This window comes from Gopherus evgoodei, chromosome 13 (genome assembly GCF_007399415.2).
Source record: "Gopherus evgoodei ecotype Sinaloan lineage chromosome 13, rGopEvg1_v1.p, whole genome shotgun sequence".
In the NCBI taxonomy this organism is placed as follows: Eukaryota; Metazoa; Chordata; order Testudines; family Testudinidae; genus Gopherus; species Gopherus evgoodei.
The window spans coordinates 22,414,183-22,438,245 of NC_044334.1; the positions used below are offsets into that span (position 1 = coordinate 22,414,183).

Consider the following 24,063-nt stretch of genomic DNA (forward strand, 5'->3'; position numbering starts at 1 on the left):
AGGGCTCAGTGGGATAGATGGCTATAAAACTATTAGAATAAACTCTTAAAGGTTGAGTATATCCAACAGTTTTATTAAAAAGGGAAGCAGGTTTTTGGAAAGAAAATAAATACAAGAAAGACTTTTTTGCTATTTTTTATAGCAACAATGAAAACAAACTGGTACAGAGGAGTCCCTGTCCATTACCACCACAACAAAAGGCTTGAAGAGCAAAGTGTGTTCCCCAGGGAAGGCTTAAGATTTCAGTCTCTATTTGGAGTTAGTGTGCAGTCCTGGAACCGGATGCAAGTTTGAATAGCACAGTCTGTGCTCTAACCAGATTTGAAGAGGAGAATAGCAACTTGGCCTAGGTAGAAATAGATGAAGTGCTTAGTCTCATGAGTCACATAGCTGCCAAAGTTCCTTCCCACAATGCAATGCCAAGTGGGGTTGTACTTCTTGTCAAACTCCTGGAAGAAAAAAAACAAAATGCACAATATTACCACAGCAGAACTGCCTTTCTTAGACACACAAAAGTTGCAGATTTTTTGAACTGCTGTATTCTCACCTGCATCTTTATATTAAATGTTCAAACACTGAGGTGTGTGGCAGGGTAAGAACAGCATATCCTTTGCTCTGCATTAAGACCACAGCTTTGATAATAAGGGAGAAGTGGAATTGCTGACTTACCTTTATTGCCCAATTGCTGGTTATTATATCATGAGACAGCAGAAGTCACTGTCTTACTAGGTAGCTGCAGGAGTACAGATAGTATTTTACTGCTGTGATAGTTTATACCCTTATTCACCCCATTCATAAGGTTATTAAGTTTTGAACAAAGCATACTATGTAAGGCAAGGGTCGACAACCTTTCAGAAGCGGTGTGCCAAGTCTTCATTTATTCACTCTAATTTAAGGTTTCGTGTGCCAGTAATACATTTGAACTTTTTTAGAAAGCCTCTTTCTATAAGTCTATAATATATAACTAAACTATTGTTGTATGTAAAGTAAATAATTGTTTTTAAAAAAAATGTTTACGATGCTTCATTTAAAATTAAAATGCAGAGTCCCCTGGACCCGTGGCCAGGACCTGGGCACTGTGAGTGCCACTGAAAAAAAAATCAGCTCACATGCCGCCTTCGGCACACATGCCATAGGTTGCCTACACCGATGTATAATCAGGAAATCATGAGTTTTCAAATTATTGTCCTGGTAAAAGGTGTGGCAAGACTGTGAAAGAAAATTTCACCATACGATATTACCAAAGACATGTTCCGGAAGGCAGTCACAAACAAGTTCTCCAGAGATAAAAGGCTAGCCAGTGCCTCAGCCAGGTGTCAGCTAGCTCAAACAGATCACTAACCTGATTAAGTGGCCACTCTTCTGTGTGCGGGGGGCAATATATTTTGATAGTAAGGTAGTAGAAGGTGGCCAGAAACCTTACATCAGTTGGAGATGACACTTGCAGAAGAGAAAGGGCTGTAAGAAGAAGGCAGACATCCCGAATCATCACTCTCTACCCACAGCATCAACCCCTGAAGATGAAAGGAAGGACCACTGGACTGGGGGCTGGAAATCCTGATGAAGAGGTTCAGCCAGGAAGACTGCTGGAACTTGTGGTGAGAGACCCCTTTGCTTTATATTCACTTAGCTTAAGTTAGGTATAGTTGTGTTTTACCTTTTATTTCCATGTAACCAATCCTGACTTATACTTGTCACTTAATCTATTTTTCCTAAACCAGTGGGTTTGGATTGAAGTATTTGGGAAACTCCATTTGGGATAACAAGATTTGTGCATATCATTTTCTATTAATAAATGACAGACTAGATACAAGTTTTTTTTCATCCAGGAGGGTGCTGGGCAGTACGACAAACATTTCTGGGGAAAGTCTGGGACTGGGAGTTGGCTGGTGTTGTCCTGCAGTGTAGTTCTTGAGTGGCTGCCTATAGCACTCATACAGTATGGCTGGGAATGATTTACATGCTGAAAGCTGATAGAGAGCAGATCAGGAGTGGCTGCTCTCACAGCAAAGCAGCGTTTACAAAAGGCACCCCAGATTAGGGAATTGAGCGGACAGAGCTGTCCATCAGTCCAGACTGTACTCTGATTAATGTTACAGCTGCCCACCTGCCACATCTTGCAGAAATCAAGCCAGTTTAGTAGGTGTAAGCATTCTCTCTTTGCATCCAAGAATCTAGTGAGTCCTAATATATCTTTAGCACAATAGCTTTCAAGCTACTGTTTTTCAACCAGCAATAGGGCAAAGCCCTTGTTAGTGATCTGCAAAAAAAATTTTGAAAGTCAAGCAGTAGAGGGAATGCATATGGAGGAGGAGGAGTGACACAGGATCTCACAAACAGGCACACACAATGAAAGTGCAGAGTGCTTAGGAGGCATTCTAGTTAATCCATTATGCTAGTTTGCATCATCCTAGTTCATAAGATCAGAAATGAAGATAGTGAGTTGATCCACAGAGAGAAAGATCAGACCATAATAAGCCCTAATACTCTATTCTTAAAAGAAAAGAACTCGCTTAATTTAATAGACCAAATTTATTCACAAATGAGTAGTATTTTACAGTTAGACACTTGAGTCTGACTCCAAGTTTTGCTAGCCAATGTGATGACCACAAAGAGTCAGACTTAAGTGCTTTATACAAATCATGCCCAGCAGTTATGAAATTTAGAGCTTTGGGACAAGCAAAGGTATCCAGCTGTTTTGTATTTGATTATTATATTAAGCCTCTTGGCTAATTGTTTTTATTTCCAATGTGTCTGTCATCACATCCCCTCCCTCTCCACAGCCATTGGGAAGTTATACTGAAGTTTGACAATGATATAGAATTGTTTTGTAGTACATTAAACTGATGTTTCTGCTTCAGTGATTTTTAAGTGGTGCATTCTCTAAAGGGAATAAAATCTATACTTGTTTCTACATCTCAAGCAGGAGTGGGGTTTTTTTTAAATAAGTTTGCTATTCTCACTGGAAATTGCTAGCTATAAAGAACTCAAAAAACAGTTAAGGAGAGCACTTCGGTGACTTAGGTTTTATACGTTGTCAATGACTGCTGTTTAGAAGTCTGTTCCACTCAATGTAGTCTCAATTCAATTCAGCCTTCCCACTCTTATGGCAAGCCAGCATCTTCCATTAGCACTGCCAATTCAGCAAACTTCAGAAGTACGAAAAATAGTAAACTACAATTTCCTCTCCCAACTAGACTCAGTTGGCAACATCCACCTGCAGCTTCTCCCAACAGCTCCCCTGCTGCTAGAACAAGTATATGGCTAGGATATGAAAAAACCCAAAGGAAAGAAAAAGAACAGTTACCAAACCCAGGAACAGTTATGTATGACACAGATCTTCAGAAGAGTTAAACATTAAATTACTTGGCAAATGAAGGCCTTTGTATACAACTTCAGTTGAGCTGAGCACTTAGTAAAGCTTTCTTTTCTTCTAGAGGTCCCTTCTGGCAGTACTCTTGTCATACTAGGTTCTAAAACATGCATATCCAGCAACAGAGGGAAAAGGCTATTACAACAGGGATTTACCTTCTTTATATGAGCTGCAATATCCTTCTCAATGTTGTATTTCTCCAGGGCCTGAGTGGCACACTCCACTGAATCTTGCTGCATCTCTTCAGACATATCCGCATTCTTGATCACAGCCTTTCGATCACACATGGTTACCTAGGGAGCACGCACGCGCACACAAAATAATTTGACATGGCAGTAGGAGCATCCACCACCCAAAACTCCCACAGACAGTCTGTTTAACAAGCTTGGTCTTGTACAATGCATGATTTTTATGGTCACTATCTAGTAGCTTAAGAACATTGGCCCAGCCTTAATGCAAAACACATCTCCTCAAAGCATGCAGATGTCAGCTCTACAGCCAGTGACAAGTTATACAGACAGTAAAGTAAACGATGTAATTTTTCAGCTGTAGCACTACTTTCCTCCCTCTGTTTCAGCTGAAGTAACTGGTTTGAAAGCATAGTTAGGAGCATTTTCAGTTTCACTAATCATGATCTCATTCCCAAGAGAGAATCTGTAGAATCACTTTTTGGTTTTTAAGCTAAACTCTAAAGCTTATCAGTTTAAACTGATAGTCTATAGAGCCCAGTGGTTCTCAAACTTTTGTACTGGGGACCCCTTTTACGTAGCAAGCCTCTGAACACAACCACCCATATAAATATATAAAAGTACTGTTAATTTAACACAATTATAAATACTGTAGGCAAAGCGGGGTTTGGGGTGGACAACTCATGACTCCCATGTAATAAACTCCTGACCCCCGAGGGGTCCCAACCTCCTGTTTGAGAACCTCTGGTATAGTCAGTACCGTCATGAGGTGGACTTCTAGTAGCCCTTAGTCATAATTTGAGTGCAAATAGAGACCCTGAGCAGTTTAAAATACTAGATACATTTTCGGGAAATTAAATTCAGAGCTTGGAATACTTTGTGAAGAGAGAGATGCTAGAAAATTCTATGTAGTTTCCCTGGCACAGACAAGCTATCGCGTAGCATTCCCAGATATGGGGCTCTTTGGGAGTGTCCATTGACAGTCCTGCCATGCGTCCTCACTCTCATTTTGCCAAGACAAATCTTAGTATTGGGGGGCGGGGGGTTAAAGCACCGAAGAAGCCACAATACTTTCATCGGCATCCCCTCATGCCCAATCGGTGGTCTTCTCCCCCCCCCCCCCCCCGTCACCTTCCCCACGCCCACCCAGCCAGGACACCCCCCCCCGTCACCTTCCCCACGCCCACCCAGCCAGGACCCCCCCCCCCCCGTCACCTTCCCCACGCTCACCCAGCCAGGACACCCCCCCCCGTCACCTTCCCCACGCCCACCCAGCCAGGACACCCCCCCCGTCACCTTCCCCACGCCCACCCAGCCAGGGCGCCCTCCCGTACCCTCGCCCAACTGGGACTTCCACCGCCCACCCCCTTCTACACACAGAATCACAGCAGCCCCCCCGCCAAGGCTCACAAGAACCCACGCCCCCGGGGCGCCCTCCTCTTATCCGCTCCTTCTCCCTCCGCCAGCGGAGATGACCTGAGGCCTCTGCCTTCTCCCAGCGCCCTGTGATCGGCTCGAGGCTCCTGCCTCGGTCGGGAACTCACCGTGTGCTGGGCGGCTCCGAGCGCGGAGGGAAGGGATGGGGCGGGCAGGCAGCTTTTCAACCAGCACTCGCTCAGCCAGCTCTCCGATGTGACTGAAAGCGCGCGGCGCCACCGCCGTAGCCTAATACTTTTAGCCACGCCCCTCTGACTAAGACTCGCCCGCGTGCGCCAATCATTGGCCTACGCAACAATCTCAGGCGCACGTCATTGGCCGAAAGCTACCGCTTACCGCAGCGTCTTACTGTTGCGTTTTGTTTCAGCCCGACATGCATCGCGCTGGCGTCTGTTCCCATAGCAACAGGATGCGTGGTCCTCCGGCCTAAGTTCGAGGCCTGCACCCGAGAGTGAGGAGCCTGCGGAACCACCCGGGTTCAAGGATCCCTACCATAACGTCTCATCCGATAAAAGGGATGGGGGGATCCCACCCAGGAGCAGCGATGAGGGCGGCTGTCATTGACGGGGCTATGGAGACCGTTGCTGAGGACAGGATTCCCCCCCACCCCGTTCTCAGAGGCATGGAGAGGCCTAGGCTCAAATCTCTGCAGGGATACAAGGGCCCGGGAATACAGAAGCCTCCTCCGGAGACTGGCATGTGGCGGTCCATCTCCCCAGGAACAGGCATCCAGAGTTGTGGCCCCTTCCTCGGAGAAAAGGTGCCACTGATCAAGAGTGGTATTTATATTTAGGAGCACCTAGAGACCCCATCTGAAGTAGTGCACACGCAAAGTGAGAAAGGAGTCCCTGGCCCAAAGAGCTTAGAGACTAAGTAGACAAGTATCAGAGGGGTAGCCATGTTAGTCTGGATCTGTATAGACTAACAGAGACGTTTTGGAGCATGAGCTTTCGTGGGTGAATACCCACTTCGTCAGATGCATGTAGTGGAAACTCCAGGGGCAGGTATATATATGCAGGCTCAGCAGTTTCTCTCTGAAGTCCGGTCCCGAAGTCCCCTTCAGAGAGAAACTGCTGAGCTTCAGTTCATCTGCAAATTTGACACCATCAGCTCAGGATTAAACAAAGATTGTGAATGGCTTGCCAATTACAGAACCAGTTTCTCCTCCCTTGGTTTTCACACCTCAACTGCTAGAACAGGGCCTCATCCTCCCTGATTGAACTACCTCATTATCTCTAGCTTGCCTGCATATATATACCTGCCCCTGGAGATTTCCACTACATGCATCTGACGAAGTGGGTATTCACCCACGAAAGCTCATGCTCCAAAACGTCTCTGTTAGTCTATAAGGTGCCACAGGACTCTTTGCTGCTCTTAAGTAGACAAGATATACAAAGAGCGGGAATGGAAACAGATGCTGCAAGGACTTCATCATCTTGTGCAGTTGTGGGGGGAATCAGATCTATCTCTTTTGGACAGACCCAACAGTGTTCAGGGACCAGTTATCTTCCTCCAGAAGTCACTAGAGAATAAGAACTGAATTTGCAGCAGGAATGAAGCTCAATAGGTAGTAGACAAGCATAGACCATGGAACGCTTTTAAGCTTTACCTCATTCTCTGATCTGAAGGTGGTTAGTGGCATCTGCTGAAATCCCTCTGGGAGCTTAAAGAATGAGAAAATACTCAGAACTGAATGTGAGGAATTTCTGTAATATTGTTAAGAAAAACAATGCGTTACTCAGTTTCTCAACTCACTTTTTATTGTTACCCACTGGATATGAGCCAATTAATTTATTTCTTGGAACAGGAACCCGGGTAAGATTCATGTACAGTTGGCGTATCTGGATTGGTATGAATTCATTAGCATACCACATATGTATTAAGTTGCCCTTGGAGATACAATGGAAGACCAAGGATCAGATATTAATTTCTAATACCTGTCAGTCAAGTTCACTTAGAACATATGAAAACAGCGTGACTGCAGCTTGAAACAAATGCAGGAGATAAGAGCAGAAAGAGGCATTATGATTAGTTTGACCTAGGACATAATATAGGCCAAAGAAAATCATCCAGTAATCTCTGCATCAAGACCATAACATCTGTTTGAACTATAGCATATCTTTTTAAAAAGAGATCCAGTCCTGAGGTAAAGACTTCAAGCTATGGAGAATCCACCATATCCCTCAGTAAGTTGTTCCAATGGTTAATTACCCTCAGTGCTACCTATCTGCACTTTATTTCTAATCTCAGTTTGTCTAATTTCATCTTCCAACCATTTAATCTCATGCATTTTTGTGATAAAGAGCCATCTACTATCAGAAATATTTTCCCCAAGTATTTGTAGCTTGTGACCAGGTCACCTTTTAACCTTCTCTTTGGTAAACAAAAATGGAAGCCTATCACTATAAGGCATGTTTCCAGACCTCAAATATTTGCAGCTCTTTTCCCTACCCTTCGCAATTTTTCAACACTTTTTTTTTTTACATGTGGGCACCAGACTTGGACTCAGTATTCCAGTAATGGTCTCACTAAAGCTGTGTACAGATATAATACTATCTCCCAAGGCCATGGCTATACTTGCTGATGTAGAGCGCTTTGAGTTAAATCAGCCTTCAGAGAGCGCACCAGGGAAAGTGCGCCAGTCTGTCCACACTGACAGCTGCAAGCGCACTGGCGTGGCCACATTCACAGCACTTGAAGTGATATTTGGAGCGGTGCATTATGGGCAGCTATCCCACAGACCACCTCTTCCCATTCTGGTGCTGTGGCTTGTGGGAAGGAGGCATGGGGTGTGGGGCATTCTGGATCCTGTCCCAATACCCTATGATGCATCGCTTCACATCCCAGCAATCCCTGTGTTTCTGTCTACATTTGGCACCATCTTTCAACGGTTTCTGTGCAGAGCACGCTTTGTCTTCCCTTTCAGTCTGTGGGAATGAAGCCCAAACTGCTGCGGAACATGCTAACGAGTCTCGCCAGCACGTCTTGTTTGGCAGTTGAGTTGCTGCTTAAGATCCAAAGTGACAGTCTTCTTTGCTTGTACGCGGCCTCTTCCTGAGTCTTCTCAATCTGTTGGACAGTGATAAGAATGACAACTGAGCTCTCAAGGTTGCACCTATACAGGGAAAATTCAACACTTAACAGAGGCAGCATTGTACACACCAGATAGAGCAATGATTCCCCTGTACTTAAGGAGGGCAATCACAAAAAACATACTTTGCCTGTCCCAAAGTGAGTGCACATAACCCACATGAGCCCCAAAAATGGTGAGTACGCACAGGGTCCATGGGGACTGATTGTTTCATGGCTGTACTGTCCTCTGGGTTTCTGTGCCTTGGGGAGAGCCAACAGCTGCAGGGAGCACCTACACTGAACAGTGTCCCAACATTCTCCACAGGAGTACATCCTGGAAGATATCTCGCTGCTGAGGGTGACCAGGGAAGCAAGGGAGGGTTTTCTCCTACAGTGCAGCTTCTGCCCTGGCCCATATGCAGCTTGCCTGTGTGCAGCAGTGGTCCCCCATCCTCGCCCAAAGAGCCTGTACCTAAAAACTTCCTTCCTGAAAAGAAAGTCACTTACCAGGAACCTCCTCTGTTGTTTGTTCTTCCCCAAGCACCGGATGCCACAACTGGTTGCCTTCCTTCTGTGTCGAGAATAGCTCCTGGCTGCATGCATCTGGGGATTCCAGGGTGTCTCCTTGCAACCTCAGCATCATTGCTCGTGCTTTCCTCCTCCTCCTCCCCCCCCTTGCTGTGCTGGGCTCGGAAGTATCCATGGTGGTCGTTGCAGTGAAGGTGGAATCACTCCCAAGTATTGCATCCAGCTCTTTATAGAATTTGCAGGTTGCAGGGGCAGCACCGGAGTGGCTGTTAGCCTTGCAGGCTTTGTGTTAGGCATTCCGCAGCTCCTTTACTTTAACCCGACACTGCACTGCATCCCGATCATGGCCCCTGTCCATCATGGCCCTTGATATGTGCCCTAAGGTATCGTAATTCCTACATCTGGAGCGCAGCTGGGGTTGCACAGATTCCTCCCAACAAACACTGATGAGGTCCAGCACCTCACCCAGAGGCGAAAGTAGGCCAGTGCGGAGGACCGGTAAGAAAAGGAGACTGGTTGAGGGAGGGAGAAGCCTGCCCCCTGCATAAGAATAGTTTAAACTCAGCTGTTCCCTGAGTGGTCAGCCCTCGAGGTTAGGAGGGTTTTCTGACATCCTTGTTAATTTCACTCACAGTAGCTGCGGGGAGGGGGAAGGGTGTGTTTGACCATGGCAGGGGCAGTCCTTTTCTGCCCCCAGGATGAGGGGATCTTGTCTCCAATACTAATACACACAATAAATACAAGCATTTGGCTGCACAGCTTAAATCCAGAGCTAATAAAAGCAGGTGGAAGGGGAAAACTCACTGTCACATTGGTTTTTCATCTCCTCCCTCCCCCTCCTCCAGCCAGGCTGCAGACAAGGCTCTGCATTCCTCCCCCTCCCCCCACAGCAGGGGTTCTCCTCTAGGCTCTAGCTTGCAGTAGGGACACTGGCTGAGATGCCTGCTGCTGCTGCCTGCATAAGAACAGTTTAAACTCAGCTGTTCCATGCACAGTTCAGCCACCAGAGTTAGAAGCTGTTTCTGGCATCCTTGTTAATTTCACTCCCAATTGTTGTTGGTGGGTGGGAAGGGTGTGTGTGTGACCATGGCAGGGGCAGTTCTTTTCTGCCCCCGGGATGAGGGGATCTCCTATGCACAAAAAAACGCAATCAAAATCAGGAACCATTTCCAAGTTCAAATCTATCCCATTCTCTCCCCCGGCAGAGGATCATAGTTGTGATGTCCAAACTGCTTGCAGATCCTCTTTGAAATGTTACTGAACTGCACAGGGAACAGCTGAGTTTAAACTGTTCTTATGCAGGAGGCAGGCTTCTCCCTCCCTCAGCCAGTCTCCCTGCTCCCTGCTGCAAGCTAGAGGGAAGCCCCTGCAGCTGCTGCTCAGTGCCAGGCAGGGGGAAAGCATGGAGCCTAGTGTCTGCAGCTTGGCTGGAGGAGGAGGGAAGACACAGAGAAAAATGTGACAGTGAGTTTTCACTTTTTCAAGCTTATTCCAATAGTAAAGTTTTATTACAGACAGTACTGGTAGTAGTAATTGTAGTTTTATTTTCTCTATCTATGTCATGCAATGGGAGGAGTCCATGAAGTATGTAGGAGAGGTGGGTTGCTTGCGACTGGACCATATGGATAAGAAATGTAAATTACTTTCACCCCTGCCCAAACCCCAGGGCTCCCAGCCGCCTCTGCAGCTGGTAGCTATGGGGGTGATTTAAAGGGCCCACCTCCTAGCTTCAGCTGAATCCCTGAGCCCTTTAAATCCTGATTTAAAAGCCCTGGGTTTTAAAGGCCCCACCTCTTCCGATAGAGGCCACTCCTCTTCCGGTTGAGGCCCCTCCCCCTCTGCAGGATTCTGGAGTACCGGCAAGTCCTTTAAGTTACTTTCACCCCTGACCTCGCCATTGCTCCATGCTGGAGATCACCTGGCGCATGGAGGCATGGCCACCTGGAAGGATGCGCTGATAGCACTCCACACCTGGCTGAGCAAACAGGAAGGGGATTTTCAAAATTCTCAGGGAATTTAAGTGGCGGGAGTGACGCTTGGTCACCTGAGGACAGGGCAGCAGAGTTCAAAAGTGATGACCAGAGTGGCTAGAACAGGCATTGTAGGACACTTCCGGAGGCCAATCAGAGCGCGTTAGGTGTCCACGTTGGCGCCATGGTGCTCCAGCAAGAGCGCAACAAGCATTTTTCCTCTTGGGGAGGTGGAGAACCAGGAGTGCTCCAGCCGCGGAGTCAGAGCGCTCTACATGCCTTGCCAGTGTGAACGGGGAGTGAGGTAGAGTGCTCTTGACAGCTTTATTGCGCTATAACACGCAAGTGTAGCCAAGGCCTGAGTCATATTTGATCTTCTCTTGATTATACATCCAAAGCTACCATTCGCCCTCTGAGCCACAGCATCACACTGGGAGCTCATGTTCAGCTGGTTATCTACCATGACTCCTAAGCCCTTTCCATTGTCACTGCAGTCTAGGAGACAGTTCTCCATTTTGCAATTGTGACCTCCATTTTTTGTTCCTAGATGTATGACCTTGCATTAGATTTTATTAAAATGCATATTGTTCAAATGAGCTCACCTTGCCAAGAAATTTAAATCAACCTATATAAGTGACCTGTCTCTATCATTATTTACCACTGCACCAATTTGTGTGTTATCCTTAACTTTCACCGGGAATTATTTTATGTATTCTTTTAAATTATTGATAAAGACATTGAATATCTTTGGGCATAGAACAAATTACTGCAGGACCCCACTAGAAATACTCACACTGGATTACAAATTCTTAATTTACAATTGCTTTTTTGCAATTTTCATATTAATCAATTTTAACCCTTTTAATATGGGCTACCTTGATTTTGTATAGTTCTATTTTTTTTTATTAGAATGTCATACAGAACTAAGTCAGAGGCCTTACAGAAGTCTATTATGTGAGCAGTTATCTTTATCAACCAAATTTGTAATCTACATTAAAATTATAACAGGTTTGTTTGACAAGGACTATTTTAAATAAAAATTCTATGTCCTTTAATTCTTTACTGATTGGCTCTCAAATCAGCCTTTCCATGATTTTGCCTGGGATTGATGTCAGCCTATTACCTGGGTGAATGTGTTAACTCTTTTTAAATACTGAGATTACTTTAGCTTTTTTTCTAGTCCTTTGGAACTTCAGTGTCTCAAGATTTGTTAAAAATCAACAACAGTGTTTCAGAATGCTCCTTGGTCAATTCTTTTAATACTCTTGGGTGCAAGTTATCTGGTCAAGCAGACATAAAAATATTTAACTGTAATAGATGCTGTTTAACATCCTCCCTATTTTCTGATAGAATAGAAAATATTTAACATTAGAAGATATTAATACATCATCTTGCTCTTTTCTAAATAGAGAACAGAAATATTTATTGAATACTCATGGCTTTTCATCATAATTGACACTTTTACCATGTATCAGAGGGGTAGCCGTGTTAGTCTGGATCTGTAAAAAGCGACCAAGAGTCCTGTGGCACCTTGTAGACTACATCTACCAATACGTCTGTTAGTCTGTAAGGCGCCACAGGACTCTTTGCTGCTTTTTACTTTTACCATGCTTATCTATGCTGTTGGATATATGGCGTTATTAGGATTTAATTTGTTCCTGATATGCTTAAATAATTTATTCTTATTGTCCTTAATCCTAGTGGTCATTGGTTTTTCATTTACACCTTTAATCTGCCTTATTAATTGTCTGCATTTCCTAACTGTTAATTTGTTGTCCTTACCATCAGCTTTCACATGTTTCCATTTGTTATATCTTGATTTTTTTTAATTATTGCTGCTTGTGACAATCAGGCTCCAGACACCCTCAGCAGAGAACAGTGGATCTGAATCCCAAAGAATAACCAGTTGAATCAACTGATTGTACACAGTGTTATTGTGTAGAAATATGTATGCCCAGTAAAGTCTTTATGAAAGCTTCAATTGTTCTGAACTTGATGGTCATTAGGAGACAGGGCCGCTGCAAGGATATTTTGTGCCCTAGGTGAAATTTCCACCTTGCCCTCCCCCCCCTCCCCTCCCTCCCCCTACAACTTCCGAAAACTAGTAAACTTAGCATTATAAACAGCCTGTCAGAACGGGTAAGGACTCTGTAATGTTTCTTTTTGACTTTTAAGGGGTTTAAATTGTTTGCCATTGCCTCTGATGGTGTCCCATTCAAAGTCTTACTATTGTGCAAAGCTAAACAATTGAGCCTTCCATTGCATCACCAGCCAGGTTAGACAAGGTGACAAATCCTCCTTGACCCAAAGGGCCATTATCCACTGGTAACTAATTTCTACTGCAAGCCTATAAAGCAGACTTTTAAGGTAAATCCATTATTCTTTCAATATTACCCGTGCACACATCTCACAAAGGTTCTCAATCTTGACAAGTTGCTAGCCTTGTGTAGATCCCTTCCACGTTCCTCTTTGTGGGTAAGTGCCCTGTAAGACACATGTGGGGTGCAGTGAGTTTGTCAGGCCTGCGGTGACAGCTGTTTGTGAAGATCAGGGCACCCTTTGCCAAAGGGTGCTGGTGTCACAGTGAGCTTGGGGTGGCTGACAGTATGGGGCAGGGCGCTGAGGCTGGTGGGACAGGTAATACTCAGTGGGCTGGGGGGAGGCGGTGCTGGGATGGGGCAGAGGCAGGTACCTGTCAGTCTTCAGTGCTTGGTCCGCCCCAGTAGCCTCTTCACCTCAGAGTCTCCCCCGCTTGCCCGGGGGCCACTCCTCCTCTCAAGCTCCCTGGCTGCTGCCACTGCGGCCACTCGAGAGGAAGCGGACAGGGGGCGCCACCGCGGAGGAGACACAAGGGGTTGGGCTCGGCTGGGGCCTGCACCTGCCAGCCGAGAGCAGCAGAAACCAGGTGCCACTCGGGGGGAGCTAGGCGGCCCGAGTCCAGCGTGGCAGCAGCCTCTGCAGCAGCAGGTGCAGGCGGGGAGCATAGCCCGCCATGGGGTAGGAGAGGCTGCACTGCTGCTGCTGTTTCCCACCTACAGCCATCCTTCTCCTGGCTAGAATCTGACAACCTAGTGCTAATGCACAGGGAGTTAGGTTGGCTTAACTATGCTGCTCAGGGGGGTGAATTTTTCATACCCCTGAGTAAAGTCGTTAAGATGACTTAATTTTCTAGTGTAGACCAGGCCCCGTCTTGGAAATCTAAGGCTTGGTCTACACTAGAAAATTGTCAGCTTAACTGCATCGCTCAGGGGTGTGAAAAATCATAGCCCCCAAGAGGCATAGTTAAGTCAGTCTAACCCCAATGTGGACAGCACTAGGTTGATGGAAGAAGTCTTTTATTGACTTTGCTATCCCCCTCTCGGGGAGATGAATTAACTACAGCGACAGGAGAACCTCTCCCATCAGCATAGGTAATGTCTACACTGAAACACTATAGCAGCACAGAAGTGGGAGAAGGGGTTAATTTTTCAAAGTTATTTTTATTCAGGTAATCCATTCAGCAGGTCAGCTGCAGATTAGAACATGGTTAATTCACACTAATGGCAGAGAAATTAACTGAAAATTACTGAATGTTGTGAATTAACAGGTACGTACATAAATAATAATAAAGGATGATATATCACAAAATGTGCTTAGTTACTTTATTTTGACAATGGCAGTTTGGTTTTAATTATGTACATCATAATGCTCTAGTAAATGTTCTGTTGTGTGGTTTGTAAAACAAATTAAATCTTAGTAATGTGGCAGCTCATGACACTCTCTGCATTTAAACCTTTTCTGAGAGGTGGAGAAAAATGGACAGGTTTTTTTTTGGCAATTCAGCAAAGTGCAGATTAGTGAGATTCAACCATTGTTACATTTGTTATCTTTTGAATTGGCTGATACATGTGCATTTGGGAAAGAGCTACTGATACATGTGCATTTGGGAACACAGGCAATGATTGTTGGTTGGAATGTTATCAGTTTACAACAGATACATCACAAGATTTAACAGTGTCTTTCTTCTTGGAATCAGAAGTGCTGGGAGTCAGAGTTTTCCAGCCCATATTTGCAGATTCAGTGGGCCTGATTCTCCATTCACAGTATTTGTAGCTTTCTACACCCACTTTGCGCACATTGTGCCAGATTCACACCTGGAATACTATGGAGCTACACTAGGGATGGATTTGTCCCAGTGAGTGCAAAGTGGATATAAAATGTTATCACTGGGATGAGTGGAAAATTCTGATTTGGTAGCATTTTACCCCTCTTTGCACATGTGTTCATGTAGTCAGGATAGGATAAGGTTCCAGATAAACCTCTGCACATTTGGAAGCTTATCTGACGCAGGCCTGAAGTTCACCTATTTGTAGTGGGAGTTCATTCAAAGCTGCATAAGGGCTTCTCCTTCCTGTCTGATCTCTAGGCACATGTCTAGTCCCATCTTTGCTGTTGCAACATGAAGGAAATATCTCTGCCAGGCCCAAGGCTTTCTGTGTTACCTTGTTCCACTCTCTGCTTAAGCCCCCAACAACAGCTAGTGTTGCTGATGAGAGTCCCATGGTTAGGAATCTCTTTGTTCCCAGATCTGAGCCCTTCCCTACCCTGGCTCCCCTGTGTCTGACCAAAATAGCAACTAGCATAAGGGGCAGCATGTGAGAGAGCCCTTCGAAAAGTTGTTTGATGGGAAGTTCTCTGCAGAAATTAAAAACTACATAAAGAGTTTCAAGAGTATTCATCCACCTCTCTCTGAAATACAAATATTTGTTCATGCTGATCAAATCCAGATATAGGCTCAGTGTCACCCATAAGCAACACAACTGCTTACAACTCCATGCTCTTGTGAGCTGTAGGGTGAAGGTAACCTCAGCAAAGCATGGCTATTCTCATGATAGAAAAAGGAAAAGGATTTCAGAGGTTACTTTAGAGTCTCTCAAAAGCAACTTACAGCTTGATCTCCCTTCACTTCCACTAGCAGCTTGGGGCTCTGCAAATCATAAGGTCAACTAAGGAATTCTGCCTAACAAACAATGTGATGTAATGGAACAGTTAAAGGGTCAAGAAAGATATTTTTTGCTTGTAACTTTAAAAAGCAAAATATGCTTCCCTGACCCACAACAAAACCATTGAAACAGGAACTGACTCTCTCTCTATTCACTATTGCCCCATCCAGGGAGATAGTGCAACATGGGAGGGTTGGAAGTCAGTGAGGATCTTGTCTGGGTCCTGTCTGCTCTTGATCAATTTTGAACCATGGCATGAATTCCTCAATGTATCATCACAATTCTTGGGCTGCTGGAGATTGCTTTGGCCCCCAGTGCCAGTTAGGGCAGCTCTGAGTTGCCATGACCTAGGGATATTGAAGCAGTGGGGAATAGACAAGCATAGGGGATGACTGGCCACCTCCCCTAGTTCTGGGCTCTCACAGCAAGCAGGGGTTCTGTACCTACCAGGAAGAACCTCCCTTTGCTACGGATAGCCTTGGGGTGTGCATCGGGAGGTGTGGCATCTGCAGTGTAGTCAGTGCCTCTTCCAACAGTAGACAGAATGCGGGAATTGTAGAAATAAACCATTCAGCATCCTGCAGTTTGATCAGCACATACTGCTATCTTTAGAAATGCCCATAAATAAGTGGTGACAGGGAGAGGTTGAACTTGCTGGCTGCAGCAAATTTCTAAGCATTCCTTAAACAATGGTGAGCTGGAAAAAAAGGCTTTGATGATGACTGCAGGAAACACCAATGTATAGGAGATACAAGGGCTTTAAACAAAACATGAAAGCATTGCTTGTTAATCAAGAACATCAAAGTATACCTCACCCTCAGCAGAGAGCTGCAGGGAAAGGCGAATATGATAGCTAGAGTAAGGTAGGTGGCATAAAAGAAGATTGTGTAGTGAGGTGTCATGGGATTCAAACCATACATGGAATTGATTTAAATTGTAAGATCTTTGGGACAAAGGCTGATTTTTGCTATATGTATGTCCTGTGCCACGCACAATGGGGCCTGATCTGTGCTGGATCCTTGTGGTGCTACTTTTCATAGATTCTATAGCCAGAAGGTACCATGGTGATCTAGTCCAGTGGTTCTCAACCTTTTTGGCCTCAGGACCCATTTGTATGTTTATGGCCTGTCACAACCCACAAATAGTCTGTGGGTGGAGCCCTGGATTGGTTTCAGTCAGATTCTGCCCCCCTGGGAGATTGGGTCAGGGCCATCCCTAGACATTTTGGTGCCCTACTCAGCTCCCTGCATGGTCCCCAAACCTCCACAGCAGGGGGGCGCATCCCCAGGCCTCTGCAGGGGGGCAGAAGCAGGCTTGGGGGGCGGAGGGGAAACCGCCCCTGTCAAGGTTCCTTCCCCACTCTGAACTTTAGGGTACAAATGTGGGGACCTGCATGGACACTTCTAAGCTTAATTATTAGCTTAGATATGGTAACTCTGCCACTATCCAGAAATTTCAGTGTCAGGAGCACTTCTTGTCCCCCCCAAAACCTTCTCCTCCCTGAGCAGCTTTGAGAGGCTTCACCAATTCCCTGGTGAACACAGATCCAAACCCCTTGGATCTTAAAACAAGGAGAAATTAACCATCCCCCCTCCTTTCCCCCACCAATCCCTGGTGAGTCCAGATCCAATCCCCTTGGATCTTAAAACAAGGAAAAATCAATCAAGTTCTTAAAAAGAAAGCTTTTAATTAAAGAAGAAAGATAAAAATAATCTCTGTAAAATCAGGATGGAAAATACTTTACAGGGTAATCACATTCGTGTAGCCCAGAGGAACACCCTCTAGCCTTAGGTTCAAAGTTACAGCAAACAGAGGTAAAATCCTCTCAGCAAAAAAGGACATTTACAAGTTGAGAAAACAAAAATAAAACTAATTCGCCTTGCCTGGCTGTTACTTACAATTTTGAAACATGAGAGGCTGGTTTAGTAAGATTTGGAGAGCCTGGATTAACGTCTGGTCCCTCTTAGTCCCAAGAGCGAACAACCCCCAAAACAAAGAACACAAACAAAGACTTCCCTCCACCAAGATTTGAAAGTATCTCGTCACCCTATTGGTCCTCTGGTCAGGTTTACTGAGCTTCTTAACCCTTTACAGGTAAAAGAGGCATTAACTCTTAACTATCTGTTTATGACAGCCCCCCAGCATGAGCCTGCAGAGTGGAGCAGGTTGGGGCCAGGTCGCTCCACTTCCTGCCACCTGGTGATTGCAGGGCAGGTTCAACCCCACACTCTCGGGGTGGCAGGAAGTGGAGTGACCCGACCCCAGACCACTCCTCTCTGTTCCCTTGGCTCCCAGCCTTGGGACTTGAGGGGCAGGGGGGAACCACCCCCCAGCACTCACTGGCGGTGCAGCTGGGAGCCGGCAGAGTGGAGCAGGCTGAGGCCAGATGACTGCACTTCCTGCTGCCTGGTAACTGCAATCCCCTGGGATGTAGCTCAGGGGAAGGGGTGGAATGGGGGTGGGGCTGGAGCGGAGCAGGGGTGGGGGTGTTGGGGAAAGGGTGGAGTGGGGGCAGGGCTGAGGTGGAGCAGGGGTGGGAAAAGGTGGGGCAGGGGTGGGGGCTTTGGGGAAGGGGTAGAGGAGGTGCAGGGGCAGCTTTCCTGGCTGGCTCAGCCGGCCGGAGGATCGGCTGGCCGCTGGAGCAGCATACAGCTGTGTATGGCACCAGGAGATTTGGTGCCCTAAATTTCCTGGTACCCTGCACAGCTGCGTAGTTTGCATATGGGTAAGGACAGACCTGGTTGGGTTATGTCTGGCACTCCCCCCACAGTGATGGCTCTTGCAGCTCCTGTGGGCTGGCCTTGGCTCTCCACTCTGGGGGTTGCAACCTCTGGGATTGCATTGCCAGCCACACCCGACTGGACCAAATTTGCGTGAGTGGAGTTGTCACCTGGCTCATGGGGTTGCAGTGCCACTCACTCAAATTTGGCCTGCCTTGGACTCCCATCATCATGACAGCTGGGCCAAACTTGAGTGGTGGTGATACCCCAAAGCTTGCAGTGTCTGGATCAGGAAAGCAAGCCCAGCCAGCCCCATGAGATAGGAGCTAACTGCCACATGACCCTTTGAAACAGTCTGGCAATCCAATTTTGTGTCCTGAGTTCTTACCCATGTATTGAGAAACCCTGGCCTAGTCTGACCTCCTGTTTATCAAAGTCCATAGAACTTCTGCAAAATAATTAATAGAACATATCTTTAAACAAAATCCAATTTTGAATTAAAAATTGTCAGTGATGGAGAATCCTTGGTAAATTGTTCCAGTGATTAATTACTCTCACCATTAAAAATTGATGCCTTATTTCCAGTCTGAATTTGTCTAGCTTCAGCTTCCAGCTGTTGAATTGTCATATCTTTCTCTGCTAGATTGAAGAGCCCATTGTTAAATAATTGTTCCCTAGGTAGTTACTTATAGATTGTAATAAAGACACCTCTTTATTAAACAAAGAGCTTTCTCTTTGTTACATTAAATAAATTGAGCTCCTTGAGTCTGTCACTCTAAGGCATATTTTCTAATTGTTTAATCATTCTCATTACTCTTTTCTGAACCCTCTCCAATTTATCAACATGCTTCTTGAATTATTGTCACCAGAACTAGACACAATATTCCAGCAGTTGTTAATATAATCTGTTGTTAGTATTAATCATTAGGATATTATAATAGCGAAGAATTATTACATAGAATTTAATGATCCCTTCTGAGAATTTGTAGGAAATCCAGGACATACGCATTACAACTTCTAGGAAAATGTTGTGAGCCGACAACTTTTCTGCACAATTTGAGGAGATTTGGTTTAAATCAGTGTAGTTCCACTGACTTCTGTATAACTATGTCAATATATGTCAGGTGAGAATATGACCCATAATCTTTAAGTAGCAAGCCAACAAGCGTATTTTGCTTTTTTGTTGTGAGTGCTCGCCATTGAAAAAAAGACCTTGCTTACTGTAACCATGTTTTTCTTCCGCTTAGTCATTCCACCAGCAAACACTGTGTTTGCTCTGATGAGCTTAACAAAAGTAAAAAAGTAGTAAAAAAAAAATTTTGTCACTAAAAGAAGTAGATATGACTCTGAACATACAGAAGGTTGAGATCTGTGGAGAAAGACGGTAGCATTTTACATAGTTTTTGTACAGATTAGAACTACACTTATCTATCTGTCTAGGTTCTTATACTCTACTTATCACTAGTATCTAAACACTTTAAGAGTCAGATTTTCAAGAGATTAGCACCCAACATTTCCCATTTAGACTCCTAGATGAGGTATCAAAATTTTAACAGGTTTCAGAGTAGCAGCCGTGTTAGTCATTTTAACAGGAGCTGCTGTGTGCTGCTGAGCACTTTTGAAAATTTTGCCACCACTCCAAATATGGGAACTGAGCTTTTATGAAGCTCTGGTCCCAGTTGTGGCTTCTGAATATTTTTGAAATCTGTTCCAGAGAATGAGAAGGTACCCTACCTCTACTACCCTTTTTAACCCATCCAGTTAGCCAAAAATTCAGGGTCTTGTGGGTTCTTCTAGATAGGAGGAAACATTGGTGATGGAGTCAGGTATTTCTTTGATGCATTCCAGTTTATCTACAAACAGCAGGAATCAAGCAAGAGACAGTGTCTGCTCACAGTTCCAACCCCTTTTCCAGTCAGCACCAGTTAGTCTAAAAGCTCTGTCTCTTTGCTTTTCTCAGGGCTATAATCCTAGTCTTGGTCTGACTATATATGCTTGGCTTTTTTGCCCTTGCTCTCTGGTGTTTTCTGTTACTTCTCTCAAAAACACAGACACACACAGCTCCACCAATCAATGCCCTAGCTTCTACTGTGTTTGCTATATCGTTCTCTGAATCCCCAGAAAACCCCTCAGCCTACATGGCGAGGATTCTGCTCAGCCTTGCCATGGAGGTCTGTGGGGGTGGGGTGGGGTGCGGGTGTCTATTTTTATTACTAAACAAAGGGGAATTTAACTGCTCCCTCCTTTAGTCTGATGGGAGGGGCAGATCATGCTCATCAGTTTAAATGAGGGTTTAACCCAATCCACGACAATACAATGAAGTTGAGTAAATAGAGTGAAGATGGTATTGTGACCCCGACTCCACCCTTTTCCCGCCCCCATTCCAACCCCTTCCCCAAAGTCCCTGCCCCAACTCCACCACCTCCCTGCCCCTATTGGAGCTCTTCCCCAGATCCCCACCCTGACCCTGACTCTTCCCTGAGCGTGCTGCGTTCCCCCTCCTCCCTGCTCCCTCCCAGCCACGCGAAACAGCTGTTTTGTGGCACAAGCCTTGGGAGCTAGGGGGAAAAAGCAGACATGCAGTGCACTCAGGGGAGGAGGCGAAGGCAGAGCAGAGGCAGAAGTGAACTGGGTGGGGGGGCAGGGAGCTGCCGGTGGGTGCAGAGCACCCACCAATTTTTCCCTGTGGGTGCTCCAACCCCAGAGCACCCACGGAATCAGCACCAATGGTGCAGCTCACCACCGTCCAGAAAATTGTCTTTTGGAAGTTTTAGCAATGCATGGTAGGGCCACAGAATGAGTTGCGCAGGAGTGACTGGGAGTATGAGGTCAATTTCCCAGTTTGCAACTGTCTCCATCCCATAATGTTATCTGTAGCCCATAATTTTCATGCCTTTTAAAAAACATCTCATAAACCTATGTGTCCCTCCTTGCTGTCCCCCATATCTGACAGAAGCATGGAGTCTGCACAGCTTAGCGCTGTTGTCATGAGCATTGGAAGCACAGGGCGCACAATCCTGAAGTATTTGCGGAGCCACAAGAAGAACCAAATGAGTGGGGAACTAGATGATGCCTTGGAAGACAGATTACTGTGGGACATAGCAAGAAACAATTCAAGGTTGTTGGTGGTGTTCACGGAACAGTTGCAGATGGTGGAACACCGCTTCTGGGACTAAGAAATAAGCCTTGGCTGGTGAGATTGCATCATAATGCAGGTTTGGGATGATGAGCAGTGTCTGCAGAACTTTCAGATGTGCAAAGACACATTCTTCAATCTGTGGCTGAGCTTGCCTCAGCTTTCCAGTGCAGGGACACCAACATGAGAGCTGCACTGACAGTGGAGAAACAAGTGGCGATCACACTGTGGAAGCTTTACAAAGTCAGATTTTTACCTGTCCGTCAGGAATAAATCTGGAGTCAGGAAACCCACTGTGAGGGACGTTGCAATGCAAATGTGCACGGCCATTAATTGCCTGGACTGTGACTCTCAGTAATGTGCAGGACATAGTGGATATATTTGCAGTAATGGGATTTCCCAAACAGTGGTGGAGCAACAGATGGCATGCATATCCCTTCCAGGGAGGTGGATTACCTATGCTGACTGGAGAAGCCCTCCCATGAGCATATGTAATGTCTTCACTCTGCTGCAGCCTTTCAAGTGTAGATAAGCCCTGAATATGCAATAGAGCTGGGAACTGGAAAAGAATTCAGTAGTGCAGACTATCTCAAACTGTGAATTACAATTTTTGCAAAACTAATAGTTTTAAAATAACTTTTCTGTCTGATATTTGTTAAAATTGAAAGGTAACATTTTAAACTGAAAAAGGGAAATATTTGTTTTCACATAATACAAAAGACCTCGACCGGATTAAAAAAGAAAAAAGATAGGACGTTTATATAGATAATGAGAATATCCAGAGTCACAATCATAGGATTTTATTAAAAAAGTTTGGAATGGATGTAAACTCTAATTTTTTTAGGACAGAAACCAGCCTCTATGTGGTGGGATTAGGAAGAAACGTTCCTTTTGCAAATGTTATTTAATAACTAACTATACTAAGGTTTCTTGCACCTTGCTTCTCTAAAGCATATGGTACTGGCTACTGCTGGAGACAGGATACTAGTCTATATGGACCAATGATCTGATCTGCAATAGGATTTACATACATACAGTAGAACCTTAGGGCTTGTCTACATCACAAAGTTGCAGCGCTGGTGAGGGGGTTACAGCGCTGCAACTTAGGAGGTGTACACATCTGCAGGGCATCACCAGCGCTGCAACTCCCTGTTTGCAGCGCTGGCCGTACTCCCGTTTTGTCTCGGGTGTAGAGGATCCAGCGCTGGTGATCCAGCGCTGGTAATCAAGTGTAGACACTTACCAGTGCTTTTCTTGACCTCCGTGGAATAAGCAGGTATCCCAGCATACCTGAGGAAGCCTCTGGTAATCAAGCTGGTCTCCTTCCCCGGTTTGCTCTCGCGTTCCCCGAACCCCTGTGCAAGCAGGTCTCCTTCCCTGCGGTTTGCAGGGTGGTTCGGGGAACATGAGAGCAAACCGCGGCAAAGCTGGTCTCCTTCCCCGGTTTGCTCTCGCGTTCCCTGAACCTCCGTGCAAGCAGGTCTCCTTCCCTGCGGTTTGCAGGGGGGTTCGGGGAATGCGAGAGCAAACCGCGGCGAAGCTGGTCTCCTTCCCTGGTTTGCTCTCGCGTTCCCCGAACAAGCAGGTCTCCTTCCCTGCGGTTTGCAGAGTGGTTTGGGGAACGCGAGAGCAAACCGCGGCGAAGCTGGTCTCCTTCCCCGGTTTGCTCTTGCGTTCCCCGAACACCCCTTGAAGCCGCCCAACAGCGCTGCAGTGTGGCCACATCTAACACCACTTGCAGCGCTGGTTGCTGTAAGTGTGGCCACTCTGCAGCGCTGGCCCTATACAGCTGTACTAATACAGCTGTAACAACCAGCGCTGCAAAATTTTAGATGTAGACATACCCTAAGAGTTACTAACACCTTGGGAATGAAGGTTGTTGGTAACTCGGAAATGTTCGTAACTCTGAACAGGGCATTATGGTTGTTATTTAAAAAGTTTACAACTGAACATTGACTTAATAGTTTTGAAATTTTACTATGCAGAAGAAAAATATTGCTTTCCCTTTGTGTTTGTAGTAGTTTACATTTAACACAATACTGTACTGGTTTTTTCACCCTCTCTGCTGTTGTCTGATTGTGTACTTCTGGTTCCAAATAAGGTGTGCGGTTGACTGGTTAGTTCATAACTCTGGTGTTCCTAATTCTGAGGTTCTACTGTAAAATGTGATAAACACATGGATGAGGATGAGGGCCTGGGATTATGGAAAAAGTATATTTCAATTTTTGTTTGTTTGCTCCCTTAATTTGTTTGTCAGTATTTTGTGTTGAGTCAGTTTCCCTGTAGTCATTCCCTTTTTTGTCTTTCATAGAACAGCAGGGGAGGGCAGAGAAAATACTTTTGTTACATGGTATTGGGAAAATCACAAACATTTAAGCTTTTAATTGCTTCTGTCACTTTAAGCAAAAAGGGAAATGAAATGAAAAGAGAAGGTTGCACGTGTGCACGAGAAAGGCCTACAACTATCACAGCCCAGGGTGACTGAAACTCGCGCCTGCGCCCTCACGGCGAGCGTCTCTATCCGCTTGAACGGGAAATTTGCGCAATCGCAGTCAGATAGGCGTAAGAGCCACGCCCCTGGGGGAACTGCGAGCATGCGCAGTGCTGGGGCGCAGAGCACAACGCATGCGTAACGAAAGCTGTGTGCGGTTGCTTGC

General features: G+C 45.6%; 1 protein-coding gene across 1 annotated transcript; it reads right to left on the bottom strand.

Annotated features, from left to right (window-relative positions):
• Positions 1-52: 52 nt before the first annotated feature.
• DYNLL1 (dynein light chain LC8-type 1) lies at positions 53-5,211 on the bottom strand. The gene is made up of 3 exons (XM_030582591.1): positions 5,106-5,211; positions 3,529-3,666; positions 53-449 (listed from the first exon to the last, which is right to left on the bottom strand). The coding sequence occupies exons 2-3, from the start codon at positions 3,658-3,660 to the stop codon at positions 312-314; spliced, it is 270 nt and encodes an 89-aa protein (XP_030438451.1). The 5' UTR covers positions 3,661-3,666; positions 5,106-5,211; the 3' UTR covers positions 53-311.
• Between the last annotated feature and the right edge of the window lie 18,852 nt (positions 5,212-24,063).